Source organism: Dipodomys spectabilis, unplaced genomic scaffold (genome assembly GCF_019054845.1).
Source record: "Dipodomys spectabilis isolate Male_0828 unplaced genomic scaffold, ASM1905484v1 ptg000043l, whole genome shotgun sequence".
NCBI classification, from domain to species: domain Eukaryota; kingdom Metazoa; phylum Chordata; class Mammalia; order Rodentia; family Heteromyidae; genus Dipodomys; species Dipodomys spectabilis.
In genome coordinates, this window is record NW_024870720.1 from 31536341 (window position 1) to 31552001 (window position 15661).

Sequence of the window (15661 nt, forward strand, 5' to 3'; positions counted from 1 at the left end):
CTAGTATTCTGGGCATGGTTTTGAACATCTGTAATCCTAGCACTCAGTGCAAAGGTCAATTTAATCTACACCACAACATTATGTCTCAAAAAAAAAAATAGGAAAAGGAAAAAGCTGAACTAGAAAGGTTATTAAATACCACTGTATTTTTCAAAGTTATGGTGTTTCAAAGGAAATTATTGTATAAATAAATGTCAAGTTCAAGTCCTTTTTCTGATGCAGTAACTCTGTAAGAAGTATGAGGAAAACTGGAAGTTCACACAAAATGCCTAAGTATTTCAATTATTATGGCAGTTAAGAGCATGAAGTATGTACTCAGACTTCTGTGTAACTTTGGGGAAACCTGTTTATGGCTTGGCTTCATCATCTATGGAAAAGAATGAAGAAATGGTTGCATGCATACCTGAGGGCTGCTTTTAAAACTAAAACAATTCATGTAATTAGTTAGAAATGGCCTGATGTATATTAAACACATCAGAAATAACAGCAACTCTTGGTCTCAAATTTGTTTTTTAAAAAAAGGAAAAAGGAGACGAAGAAGTGCACAATATATTCTGACCTCAAATACTATAGGGCTCTGGCATTAAATATTAATTATAATGAGATGATCTCTACTGAAAAAAAAATTTGCGGAAAAGACACATTAGGGCCAAACATTGTTCAAATTCACTCAATTTGTTTACTTGAAATAGTGATCCAAACATGGGTGGCTCACATCTGCAATCCTAGAAACGTGGAAGGCTGAGATTATTAGATGGGATTGTGGTTCAGGACTAGCCTGGGCAAAAAAGAAAGACCCTCAATGAAGAGCTGGATATGGTGGTTCAAGCCTTTTATCTAACATCCTAGAAGCCAACACAGGTGCCCAAAATAGAAGTGAGACCCTACCAGAAATAACAAGCAAACCTAAGGGCACAGTAAAATGCCTGCTCAGCAAACTCAAGGCACCGAGTTCAAAACCCCAATGCCACAAAAAAAGGGGAAAAACAAAAAGAGCACTCCATGTTACTGTACCAATTTTCTAATAAATACCATATCAGAAAAAAAATTCACTGGTTTTTATCATCACAGCGGTTAAGAGATACTACAAAACAGTCCTAAGGTATGTATCTTACTCAGATACATCAAGTACAAAACATTAACCATGGGTATTAACCTCAATCAAATCACACATTTTATTTTCTACTTCCCAACCTCAATCTCAACTTTTAACTCCTCATTTTCTCTCTTCAGTTCTGTTACATATAAAAGAGATATGTGTAAGTGGGATTTATGCTTATCCTATATGTCTATCTTTTCCTGTTGGACTTGAGATTTCAAGGAGATTGGAACAATGCCTTATCTACCCTATCTCACACGATTATCACAGAACAGGTATTTGGTGGGTAAATGATTAAATAAATGTAAGCAATGTTAGCTGATGAACCATGAAGACGTTGATAAAATAATAATTCTCAAAAGAGACAACTAAAAAAGAGGAAGAAAAAAAGGAGACAGGAATGAAAAAGGAGGAAAACAGTAAAGAATGGAATGAGGAAGAGATGAAGGAGTCAGAAAGAACTCACAGAAAATCAAATCACAAACTGTTAACTTGAAAATGTTATCACTTTCATTTTGCATAAACATTTTACTTCATTTTAGAAAATTATAAAACCACATTCAACCTGTATCTCTTTAAAAAATTTAGTACAATTTGGCAATAAAAGCATAACACAATAAATATTATTTCCAATATACAGCTTAAGAATCCATTAACAATTTTATCTCCAACACTTGACTTCTAGCTCTTTATTTTTTATTATGTGCAATAATTAAAAGAAATGTTTACATAATTGTGCTTTTGTTTCCTTAAACTCACTTTTCTGTTTTGAAGAATATTGCACAACCGTCCACATGCTTTCTCTCCTGCTCAGACATGATTTTGGCACGTGACTTTGGAGAAAAAAATCCATCATATCCACGCTCCTTCAACGCTGGCAGAAAGAGTGTGAAGTATTGCTCTGTTTCCACTTCCTAAGATGAAAAAACGTTATCTACATGGAGAAGGTAGCACTGATTAAGATATAAAACATTTAGCACTTATGAGTATGGTATGATTAAGTTCAAACAATGATCAAACAGTTATTATCTATCTTACCTTATTGCTATCAGCTGCAACTGACAATGGGAGCATTTTAAATGGCAGCATTTTAAACATGAAAGATCAGAAAGATGACATGATTTTCTCATGCTCACACAACTAGTTAATAACAGGAGTAGGATTAAATCCCAGATCTCTTGACTCCTAGAGTTCATTTCAATATATTTCACTTCCTCAAGACTAGTAATTAAATGAAGTAAAGCAGTAAATAGGTTAAGTAAAAGTAAATAGGTTAGATGGCAAGGAATAGTCAATTTTACAAAGAGGAAAATATTTGCTTATGCATCTGCACCATGGTAAAAGCAATAATACAATACTCAAGGGTGGGAAACAAGTCTATTAAAAAAAAACCCACTACGGAATTTTTTATGTATCTGAATACAAATCAACTAACATCTATTAATAAGTTAAACTACATCTATTCACCATTTCTAACAACCCTTTCAAATTAAACAATGAAATATGGAAATAGTGATTTGTATGGAGATAATTACAGTACCATTTTATAACAGCAAATAAACCTATAAACATCTAAATAGTTAAATCAGCTATCATATATTCCTATCATTAACTGGTTTTGAAGACATCTAGAAAAAGAAAAAATGCATTAGGTACAATAGTGTCTCAATTTAATTTTGAAAATATACTTATAACTGAATAAAAAACAAACTGTAAAATGCTAGTCATAAGTAACTCATGCCTGTGATCCTAGCTATCAGAAAGTCAAGATGCAGGGAATCACAATTCCAATATAGCCTGGACAGAAAAGTCCAAGATTCCAAAATAAGAGCAAAAGAACTGGGTGAAGATGTGGGTCAAATGGCAGAATTCCATCCAAGAAAGCAAAGTTGCATGGCAAGTGCAAGGGACTGAGTTCAAATAGTACCAGGAAATTAAAAAAAAAATAGGGAGAGGAAAGGAATAGTGGGACAACAATAAGGGAAGGGGTAACAATGATCGACAAGTAATGTATTAATTGCCTTACTCATGTAACTGTACAGCATCTTTACAATAAAATAAAATTTAAGAAAAAACTGAACAATATATATATTCAAGAAAACATTCCAGAAGTTTTAATAAAGCATCTTTGAGATCCAAGAGTAATTTTCTTCTATCTTATGTAAATTTTTTTAAAAACTGCTAACTTTTCTAGAATACGTTATAACACGGTACTTTATAAGAGAAAAAAAAGTTAAATTATGACGATTTAACCTTAAAACATAAGGGTTTATAAGGGTGAAGTTGCTACTAAAATGACTAAGCTAAAAAGTAGACATTTCCAGTCTAATTTTATTTACTTCCTTTTCTTCCCCTCATCCTGAATCAATCTGAGTGTTTACAAACTTTAATTTATGAATTACTTTTTGTCATAGGCAACAAAAAATAATTTTAAAAATATCGTAGAGGCCAGCACAATAGCTCACACTATAATCCTAGTTTGGGGGTCAAGGAAGTAGAGATTATTAGGAGAATCTCGGTGTGATCTCAACAAACAAGCTAGACCTGGTGGAACATCCCTCTACTTCAGCTATGTGTGAGGTGTAGCTTGGAGGATCTTGGTCTGAAATTAGCCCAGGAAAACAGTGCAAAATCTCACCTCAAAAAATAAGGGTTGGAGGCATAGCTCTAAAGGAAGAATTCTTGCCTATCAAGCCCAAAGTATTGAGTTCAAACTGCAGTACTGTGTGTATATGTTTGTGCATGAGTAATTTTCTTCGTAGGATATGCTAAAAAGAAAATGTGTAAAATAACACACAAAACTTTTTTAAGTACAATTTTAAAGAATGGTTAAATTTGAGGGAATATGACAAATATTTGACACTTCATGTTAATGAGCTTGCTTTGACCATTCCACAAGTATATGTATGTATTAAACACAATATAGTGCTTAAATATACATAACTTGTCAACTAAAAATTTCAAAACCATCTTTAAGTAATTAGTAGGCTTTGAAAGTTGCAAAGAAAAACTTACAAATGTTTCTGGTTAATCATTAGCTAAATATTGAAAAGAAGTTGCAAGATATATTTCATAGAAACAAATTCATTTTAATACAGTCTCATTAACAGAAGACTCAAGTCCCCCTTGCCAGGCCATGTAACCTTCTCTACTGGGTCATTTCTCAGTGGTTTACACCCTGGAAGGCTTTCGCTGTCAGGGGGTATTTAAAGAAAATGAAAATAATTTAAAAAATTCCTTCGTTATTTCAAAAAGTCCAACAGACTATGCTTTTCCAAAATAAAATTGCATGATTTAGCTACAGAAAAGTAGAAAAAAGAAAAAGAGTGTAAGCTTCAAGAAGTTATAAAAGCAAAAACAAATGGTTTATAGAGTAAATTTTTAACTATTTCTCTCTAAGGAACTGAGTGTACATTTTTTTCCTGAGATTCCATTGTAAATTAAATTTATTCCCAAGAGACTGGCAATTGTCTGTTTTCTCTTTCAACAACACCACTGTTGAATCCATATGGTAAATTATGAACATGCCAAAGACATAAAATTTTAACTTTAGAAAATAGGAAATAGATTTAAGTGCTCAAAGAGCAAAATACTTGCACTGTGAAAATCTCCTACTTATGAAAATTGGCCTTTTTTTTTAGAAAAGAGAAAATCATTCCTTTTGAGTTTTTCTTTGAACACATGATCTCACCCAGAGAGAGATCTTTATATTTAAGTTCATTTTTAAGTTAAAGACAATTTAATTCTATAGTGTTACCTGAAGACTAATGATATCTGCATCGCAGTTAACAATTTCTTCCATAATTCCCTTTTTCCTGTATTCCCAGTTTAATGCCCAGGATGGGCAATAGCCATATAGCTGCCGGGTAGCGTATTTATCACATAAAACATTGTAACACATAACCGTGAATGATGCTAAGAAGCAGGAGAAAAAAACACAGGGGAGAAAATTAGGCAACTTTTTCAAAATCAGTATCATGTATATCTGCATAGGCATGCACATTAACCCCAAATGTCACTATAAAGAGCCAAAGGGAGAAATATGATTAACTTTTTTAAGTTTTGCTTTAAACATGACCTCTCCTGTAATTATTTTCTTAGGTTCATCTTTAATATAAAGACAATTTTATTTCTACAGTATTATCTCACAACCACCAAAATCCACTGTACCAATGTTTAATAGTCTAGAATCAGATATTTAGGGTTGATTTTTTTTTAATATTTTAATAAAAAATTTTAATTCAGAATATTGTTTACATGTAATTTGCTGAGAAAAATCTTCTTATGTAAAAGAAACAAGAGTAAATTTTAGTTTCGTTCTAATTAGAGGGCTCCAATTTCATTATGTATTATTAAAATAGTCATACTTAGTACTTCAAACTAAACTCTTACTGCCCTTGCTATCAACCACTCTTGAGCCAGAAGAGTATGGACAGGACTACTGAAGTTAAAGAGTTTTTTCCCAAATGCTCCTTTCTGAAATCAAATTCTCATTTTAAAAGTCCCTGAATTATAAAAGGACTAAACATTGTGAAACTGAAAGAACTCTAACAGTCTATAGAAGATGGTTTATATCCTTGCTATTCATAAATCTCAGCAGCATGAGTGATCGCACAGAAACTTTTAAGCGCAAAGTATCCAGCCCTATTCACACCTACTGAGCAGGAACTGCAGTTCTCCTGGGATTTAAATACATGTCTATGTTAAAATCTGAAAAACCCTGATTTTTATCAGTAATTCTCCATCTCACATACCTACTAGAATCACCATATAGCGCTTTTACTTTAAAAAATAAAAAGCATCTGATATCAAAGCTATAAATGCATGTAATAGGCACACATGATTAAGAATCATCTATTTCAACATAATGTAAGGAATCCAAGATGAAATAACATCTGATTGAAGTTGGTTCCACTTGAGATGATGGTAAAGATATAAGGCTACTCAGTTCAATAGTCTAATTCTTGGTGAGTCTGATTAGTAAGCACTTTGGAAGTTGGGGGTGGGGGTGTCTAAATTTCAGTTTGATTTGTATTTTGTAGTCATTTATTCTGGAAATGATCCAGATCATTTCCATGCTACCACAATGATAACCAGTGAGTTTACCACACTCTTGATTTAAAATATCCTTAGGAGGGGCTGGGAAGGTGGCTCAATGGTAGAATGCTTGCCTTGCATGCGCGAGGCCCTGGGTTCAATTCCTCAGTACCACATAAGCAGAAAAGGCCGGAAGTGGTGCCATGGCACAAGTGGTAGAGCACTAGCCTTGAGCTGAAGAGTTGAGGGACAGAGACCAGAGTTCAGGCCCCAAGATTGACCAAAAAAGAAAGAAAGAAAAAAAAGAAACAAAGAAAGAAAGAGAGAAAAAGAGGAAAGAAAGAAATCCTTAGGAAGAGGTTAAAAAAAATTTAAAGAAAGAAACCTTTGTGAAGTGAGATTTTATAGAAAAGGCCAGAGATTACTATTTCTATATTATCAACAAAATTCTGTCAGTGGAATGCTTACAATTTTTAAACAGAAGTGAAAATTAGTTATGTGGCTATTATTACTACTCTTTTATACTTTCTCTGTTGTGCCTTTCTTTTTCACTATTGACACATGAATCTTATATAATTTACCATTATAGTTATTTGGATAGAAATCATTCTTAATAATCATTAGTTGTTCTATATATCCCCCCTACATGTCAGAATTAAAAGCTGCTGGGTGCCAGTGGCTCAAGCATATAATCCTAGCTACTCAGGAGGATGAGATTTGAGGACAGTGGTTTGAAGCCAGCCCAGTCAGCAAAGTCCATGACACTCATCTCCTATTAACCCCCAGAAAACTGGTGCTAGCCTTGAGGAAAAGAGCTCAGGGACAGTGCCCAGGCCCTGAGTTCAAGCCCCATGACAAAAAAAAAAAAAAAAAAACCACCTAAAAAGCCAATTTAATAGGTTAACAATCAAGAGTCTACTCAGAGAAGTATCACGCATATTAACAAAATCTACACTATTTTTTCAGTAAAGAAAACTGGAAGAATATATTGAGAATTCAGCCAACCAGTGAAAACTCGTTTGTGCTTAATAGAAATGTAGCTAAGCAATTAGTAAAGTATTTCTTCTAGATTATGTCCATCCACATTCAAAACAAGATTACTTGGAAGAACTAGAAAATGGAGTTTTAGGTCAGAATGTGAGTAATCACCAGAAAAAGCTAAGAACAAACTAAATCCACAGAATTCAAGCCTTTGCTGAAAACCTTAGGAAAATAATTCGATCATCTATGTTTATATAACAGAATTATTAGAGATAACATTGACACAGTGACTCTTGTAAGGCTGTACTCTATGGTTCAACAATCTGGTCATTTTAAACTTATACCACTGGAAGACACAAAACTGTATTTCACATATTCAATATTTCCTTGCATAATTAAAAAAACAGAAACATAACCACTAAGGAGTTGCATATCCTATATTTCCTAATACTAAAATAAACATTTTGGTCTGAATCCTCTTAACTTTTTTTTAAGCCAAAAGCTTTTAAGTTGAAGGGCCTTATATTGTTTCAAATGTACAAATAAATAAATATACCTATTCTGTGACTTACTCTTTAGATATACTGGACTATATCCAGATTGCTCAAATAACTCTCGCTATACCTATTTACAATCCTGTTGCCAATTCCATTAATTTATCATTGTTAGGCTATCTTTCAGGAAAGATAAAATATTTCACTGATTTAAATTTTTAAGAAATTCTATTATTCATTTTTTCTTAAGCTACCCAAGACCTTTTTGGGAATTTTAACAGAGATGTCAAACAATGTAAAAGCTACACATTACTTGTACATAGGCCTATCAATGAGGATCTAATTCTATCGATTAGTATTTTGAAATACAACTACTCATAAAGGGTAAAATGAAGCTAGAGATTACAAATTCCATACAATATTTCAAGTATATCTGAAAAAAGTCAAGGAAGATTGAGGAAATAGTACCTGATGGCAGAATTTGGTCTCGTTCTTTTAATGCAATCCATGGCCTCGGAGGAAGCTGCTCTGGATGAACTAAAAAATAATTCATAAACATAACATGATTTCAGGCGTTTCTTTTTTTTTTTTTTTTTTGCCAGTCATGGGGCCTGAGCTCTGGGCCTAGGCGCTGTCCCTCAGCTCTTCAACTCAAGGCTAGCACTCTACCACTTGAGCCACAGTGCCACCTCTGGCTTTTTCTGCTTATGTGGTGCTGAGGAATTGAACCCAGGGCCTCATGCATGCAAGGCAAGCACTCTACCACTGAGCCACCTTCCCAGCCCCGATTTCAGGTGTTTCTAAAGTCAGTATCAGTTAATTATGTCAAATATTTACATCAACTATTTCTAGTTGGCTGTTATGGTTAACACACTGAAAAATTCATTGCTGAGATTTAAGTGAAGATGAGGTATGCAGAGAACAAATCAATACTGGAAAAAGGACATTAGAAAACTCATTAATAGTATTTCTATTTGAAAGTATAAACGTTCCAATTTTAAAACCATAAGTAAAATCTTAGGTCTTAATTACCTAGTAAAAGATCCAGTATTGCTCTCTGCTGGGAAAGCAATGCCATGTGAAATTCAAATATAATAAATTCCAACATTCAATCACACACACACACACACACACACACTTTCATTTCCTGCTCTTACTTTCACTGTTCTAAGAGGGTAATGTAACTCAGGAGGTCAGAGTAGAACTTTATTACACAGAAAAATAATGATACTTGTCAAACATTAATTGTGTGAATACCATAGAAATAAATGCCACCCAACAAGCCCATGAAAGAAAATTTCCTTTTACCTTCCTTTGAGCAATCTTCACAATTATAGACATTAGAGGCTAAGAAATGTATTTATAAGAACCCTCCCACCCCAAATCCACCCCAAAGCAGCCAAGAACTTACGAAGTCTCACTTTACTAACAATTTTGGCACTCCAAAATGCTAACTGTACTATGCTTTATTTAGCAACCATATTTTCCTTTTGTTAATAAAATGTTTTTTATTATCTTTAGCAACCAGTAGAATGAATACTGCTTTACATATCCTACACATCTTGCCAGGAGAGCCATGAATGTTGTAACAAACAGATCACCTAGCTGGTTTAATATATGCAGTCCTAGAAAATAATCATGCCAGCAAGCAGGCCATGGAAATCCTAAATAAAGAGTAAACAAAAAATTCTAGCCATGAGGATCCTTACTAGCAAAATCAACCAAAGCAAATACGGGAACATATCTACTTTTCAAGTAGGGAGGTCAGGTATGGCCAGTGCCTTATTGGCCACATCTTGTCTTCATGGCGGGGGATGGTGACTCCCCCCTCTCAGGTGATAAGCATACCCCAGAGACAGGGGTGAACACTTGCTGATAGGTTGATGGACCTGTCAGTCCAGTGCCTGGAACTAGGAATTTCCTGTGACCCTGTCCCCTGCCCAGACTCTATGGCATAGGCGCCATTATGCTATGCCACGTGTCTCCATGTTCACTTCCTGTGTCCTGTCTCCTTGTTTGTCTCCAGTCATTATGGCATCCCAATTCAGCTTCCCATTGCTGAATTGGTTTGTTGGTATTGTTTCTGTTTGTTCTTTCTTTCCTCTCTGGCCTGTTTCCTGGCTGTGTTAAGTGTGTTTGGGGGCTGTAGGCCTTTGATACAATGGGCTGCTTGCAGACTGCTGTGTAACAAAGACTCCACAATCCAATCTTCAAAATGTGGCTTCTCTGATAATTTACAACACTTTATGAAACATGTTCAGATCACAGCTCATATAATTTATAAAATAATGTAACATGAAAAACAGAATGCTGTATGGGTATAGTTTAACACCCAAGCCAGAAAGTCTGAAGTTGAATCACCAAGTCTGGAGACCATTGGTAGTCATTTTACTTAAAATATATACGTAAAAAAATGCAGATTCCAAGTTAGGGTTAGATTTCTTAACCCTAATTTCCACCATCTTCAAGTAATTTAATAACTATACATCTTCGGCAACAGTTTGAAAAAGTCTCATCTCAACAAACTGGGCATTGTGGTTCATGAATACTCACACTCCCAATACATAGGAAGCTATAAGCAGGATTGCACCTCAAAACTGGCCCTAGGCAAAGAGAGCAAAGAGAGCAATACTTTATCTGAAAATCAACCAGAAAAAAAAAAAAAAAAAAGGCCAGGGAACCTGACTCAAGAAGTAGAGCATGTCCCTTGAAAGCAGTAGAGTGCCTGCTTAGCAAGTCCAAGGCCCTTAGTTCAAAACTCCCACCAAAAAGAGAAAAAGCAACCTGTGATATGTTAACCTGAAATACCATCTGTCAAGTTTTATGTTTGATCTTTAAACATTACCTGCAAGATTGTCAAGCATGAAGTTCAGCAGCTTTCGGGTTCCATCTGGGTCCTGGTATAAATTGGCAATATCCTGTGATAAAGGATTGCCTAAAAAGAAAGATAATAAAACATGTAAGACACTGTGACACAAAACATTCAATTTTTAATTGAATTCTACTATATTTAATCTGTTAATTAAGAAAATGAGAGTAAAGAAATATTCTTTAAGGCAGTCATAAAAAAATAACTTAAAAAGTTATTTCTTTCCAGGTTACACTGTCATATTACAATCTTAAAATCTGGAATTGTAATATACACAGGAATATACACATACACAAACATAATGTACATAAATACATACATACATATTAATTGTAGTCAACTCTAAAGCAACCCTATAGGTTCTCAATCTTTGAAAACATTTTTATTAAATGAATCTAGAAAAAATAGTGACTTTATAAAGAAAAAGAATTCTCAGAATATTCATATTACTTATGGGAGAAAGGAAAATATTTGAAGTGAAAAAAGAATGTGTTACCAAGATCAATTAGTCAAGCATGGAAATAAGAATTCTGTTATGACAGAGATCAGGAATGTCAGGATATTATTAAAACAGATCTGTCAAAGAGCAAAAACAAGCCACCACTTACAGACTACATATTCCCATAAGAAATAAAGAAAATATTCAACTAAAACAAGCATGCTAGTCTCACATTCAAATTTGAGAGAACAAAAACCTTCCAGAAATGAAGTTTCCAACTGTTGAACCTTCAATGGCTTACACACCCACCAAACTAGCCATGTTAGAAAGATACCTGGAACCCTCAAGTTATTACTAGTAAAATGTAAAATGAAATGACTATAAGTCTAGTTGGCAGTTTTCAGTTAACTTGAAAATGGGAAAAAGAAACACTCTGGAATGAAATTTTCTCTAGGTGATGGATTCACAAGTATAGTCAAATAAAGCTTGATACTTAAATACTTGACCATTTAAAAAATATGTAACTATAACTTAAGTACCAGGGAGGGAAAAATCTTCATGAATGAGTTAGGCAGTAGACTGGACACAACTGAAAAGAAAAGAAGGTAACGGAAAAAACATTAAGGAATTTATCATTCAAAATATATCACTATGTCAAGAGGATAAAAAAAACATTAAACAGCAGATATTGAGTTTAAAATAAGAACTTAATATTCCTGAAATTAGAGTTCAAAAACAAAGAAAACTTCTGTTTCCTGTTTTGATTTGTAAAGAACTTGAAAGTTATTACTTCTGTCCCCATCATTTTAGTCACAAATGGTGCTCCAAAACATTAAATAACATTCTCCTTAAGAAGTCCTACTCTCGGGCTGGGAAGGTGGCTCAGTGGTAGAGCGCTTGCCTTGCATGCCTGAGGCCCTGGGTTCAATTCCTCAGCACCACATAAGAAAAAAGCCAGAAGTGGCGCTGTGGCTTAAGTGGTAGAGCGCTAGCTTTGAGCTGAAGAGCTGAGGGACAGCGCACAGGCCCAGAGTTCAGGGCCCATGACCGGAGGGAAGGGATGGTAGGGGGAAAACAATGGAGGGGGTAACAATGTTCAAGAGGAAGTGTACTCATGTAACTGTAACCCTCTGTATACTGTAACCCTCTGTATAGTATCTTTACAATAAAAAAAAAAATATTAAAAAAAAAAAAAAAAGAAGTCCTACTCTCTTAAGCCAGGTGCTGGTGGCTCATGCCTGTAATCCTAGCTACTCACCAGGCTGAGATCTGAGGATCACGGTTCAAAGCTAGCCTGGGCAGGAAACTCCGTGAGACTCTTATCTCCAATAAACCACTAGAAAACCGGGAAGTGGTGCTGTGGCTCAAGCAGTAGAGTGCTTGCCATGAGCTGAAGAGCACAGGGACAGCGCCCAAGCCCAGAGTTCAAGCCTCACGACTGACAAAAAAAAAAAAAAAAAAAAAAGAAGTCCTACTCTCAAGGGAAACTATCAGATTTGGAGAAAAAAATAATTATTCCACCCAAGCCCTTCTACCTTTCAACACTGATGAGAAAATATCCAAGTCAGGCTCACTAAAACCCTGAAATCGAATTCATAAAACTCTTCCTCTCCCTCCACACCTTCAAGAATATGCCTGTGTAACAGTTATTACTGTTATATACATACACACACAAATATATATAATAATTGATAGACATTTATTTATATATACAACTGTAAGCCCCATACTTTATTTAAAGAGTCATAAGGAACACCTAAAGGCAGTTGAAGAGGCAAAACAGAAACAGCTGATAAAATTTTGTCCTCTCATATAAGCACAGTGGATTTGAGGAGTTTTCTCTAGGTTCAAACTGGGAGCCTCAAACTCCTAAGTAGCTATGATTATAGCTATAACTACTAGATGGCCAGCTGAAGGCCCTGTGTTTGATTCATGGCACCATCAAAAATAAAAATAAAAAGGAAAAACACTATGTTATTTTTAGGTGCACATGAATACTATCCAAGACAGTCCATATTCAATGAAAGAGCACAAAGTAAAAGTAACAAATTTACAGGAAATGAAACCACAGAAAGCACTTTCCAGGCAAAATAAAACTGGAAACCAACAACAACAAAAACTCTCAAATAGTCTAAAATCAAACATCTCAGGTATAAAGAATACATGGGTCATAAAGAAATCACTGGAGAATTTTAAATGTTTAAATTTAAATGAAAACAAAATGTGTAGGATAGAGCAATATAAATGTGGAGGGGGTTAGGGGGAGAATTTATACCATCCAATGTAACTATTAGAGTGAAATATATCTAAAATGAATGATAAAGCTTTCACATTAAAAACATGCTTAAAAAAAAAAAAAAGCTGGGCATACAGGTAGCTCAAACCTGTAATCCTAGCTACTCCTAGGCTAAATTCTGAGCATCTTGGTTTAAAATTGGCCAGTATAGACAAATACAAAATACTCTTATCCCTAATTAACTAGCAAAAAGCCAGAAGTTAAAGTGTGGCTAAAGTGTCTGCATGGGAAAAAGAGAAAAAAAAAAAAAAAAAAAAGCCGAACAAGAGGCTAACACCCTGACCTCAAAGCCCAAGCTTGAACAAGAAACATCTTTGAGTGAGAGAAGAGAGGAGAAAGCGAAAAAGAGACACACAGAGAGAGCATCAAGAGTTGTAGCATATACCTGTAATCCAAGGTTATACCTGTAATCCAAGGTAATTTGGTAAGTGAGTGCAGGAGAATTTAAGTTCAGTGCCAGCCCAGGCAAAGATAAGAGGTGACAAATGAAATAGGACTATGAGGAAAGCTCAAATGGTAGGGAACTTACCTAGCATATGTAAATGAAATTTTTAACAACAAAAATGAAGCAATAGATTGTTACTAAATTCCAAAGGTGATACATTTGAAAAATGGGCAATAAAACAGATAAATACCTCTGAATAGAAGAAAAAAAAAACATAAATTACTTGTGTCAAGAATGAAAAAAAGGGCCGGGCACTGGTGGCTCATGCCTGTAATCCTAGCTACTCAGGAGGCTGAGATCTGAGGATCACGGTTCAAAGCCAGCCCGGGCAGGAAAGTCCAAGAGACTATTATCTCCAATAAACTACAAGAAAACCGGAAGTGGCTCTGTGGCTCAAGCAGTAGAATGCTCGCCTTGAGCTGAAGAGCACAGGGACAGGGCTGGGAAGGTGGCTCAGTGGTAGAGGCATGAGGCTCTAGGTTCGATTCTTCAATACCACATAAGCAAAAAGAAAAAAGCTGGAAGTGGTGCTGTGGCTCAAGTGGTAAAGCACTAGCCTTGAGCTGAAGAGCTGAGGGACAGCACCCAGGCCCAGAGTTCAGGTCCCACGACCAGACACCCCCCCCCCAAAAAAAAGAGCACAAGTACAACACTCAGGCCCAGAGTTCAAGCCCCACGACCAACAAAACAAAACAAAAAAGAATGAAAAAATGGGGCTGGAAAGGTGGCTCAGTGGTAGAGTGCTTGCCTTGCATGCACGAGGCCCTGGGTTCAATTCCTCAGCACCACATAAGCAGAAAAAGCCCGAAGTGGTGCAGTGGCTCATGTGGTATAACACTAGCCTTGAGCTGAAGAGCTCAGGGACAGAGCCCAGGCCCAGAGTTCAGGCCCCACGATGAGGAAAAAAAAGAATGTAAAAAAAGAAGAGATGAGCAGGGAGGGTGATAGAGGATATAAAACTTGATTAGAATACAGTGTAAATGTGTGAAGATGTAACAAAGAACCCCTCCCACCCATACCTGATATAAACCAATACAAAATGAAAAAAGCCTACCTAGAGATGTTAAAAGATAAAGTATTCAGAAAACTTTAGTCCCATAAATCCAACAACCTAGAAAAATGGACAAATTTGTTGAAATTCAGAAAATATCAAAGCTCACATAAGAAAAACTGGGTATCAGGACAAGATGGCAGATTAGAAAACTTTCTCTCTGTGACTCCATAAATGAGAAAAGTCAAGATAACAAAGGAAAAAGAGAAAGGCTAAACAGAACAAAGTAGGAAACAAGCCGACAACTTCAAACCCTACTGGTAAGGAGCTAAAGCCACACTAGAAGGCAAACCAGGCAGCTCTGTGACAACAGAACAGCAGTCCCAGCCACAGGACAAACTCACAGTTCTCACAACTCCCCTAAAACCCAGTGGGGAATCTGTTCTGACAGTGACTCTGCTGGTGTGACATTCATTTTGTCATTTCCTGCATCTTGGAGTGCTTCAGCCAAGTGACCTCTTAAAATGCAGGCCTCTGAGAATGAGATAATCCCAGGACCTCAAAACAAAGAACAATCAAAAGGCAGGGAGAAGAGGGACTCCACTCATATGTCATGGAGGAAGATACAATCAAGGAAAGAGCAGTGTTGGACACAGACCCACAGAAGTTGGGCTCTGAAAGGTGCAGGCTCAGTAGCCCTACCCTTCTATGGCCAAAAGTGATCTTTACTACCTGAGGATTACTTCAGAAACATGAGAGCTAAGGTCAGAGTCTGAGACCAGTGGATTGTTCAGCCTTCAAAGCTGCCTCCCAACTGCATGTGGTTTGCTGCCCAGCAGAACTAAGTACTCTGAGTCCAGTTCCCATACATGGCTCTATTTTCTCAGCCTTCTTCCTATAAAGTGGTTGGTTTATTGCTAGGCAGGATGTGAAGGTTCTTAAACCAACAGGCCAAGTGTAAGATTCCTTCTGTTTTCGCCTCCAGTGGACATCCCAGCCTATCTACTTCT

The 15661-nt window shown here is 35.9% G+C and overlaps 1 protein-coding gene across 5 annotated transcripts in view; it reads right to left on the reverse strand.

The window, feature by feature from the left end:
• The window catches only part of Cnot6l (CCR4-NOT transcription complex subunit 6 like), an 82692-nt gene that overhangs the window by 17667 nt on the left and 49364 nt on the right, over positions 1-15661 (reverse strand). For all 5 annotated transcript variants that reach the window (XM_042678476.1, XM_042678475.1, XM_042678473.1 and 2 more), the window contains exons 5-8: positions 10457-10546; positions 8080-8148; positions 4857-5014; positions 1859-2013 (exon numbers count right to left, since the gene is read on the reverse strand). In XM_042678476.1, the coding sequence (XP_042534410.1) occupies positions 1859-2013; positions 4857-5014; positions 8080-8148; positions 10457-10546 (472 nt within the window). The remainder of the gene's footprint in view (positions 1-1858; positions 2014-4856; positions 5015-8079; positions 8149-10456; positions 10547-15661) is intronic.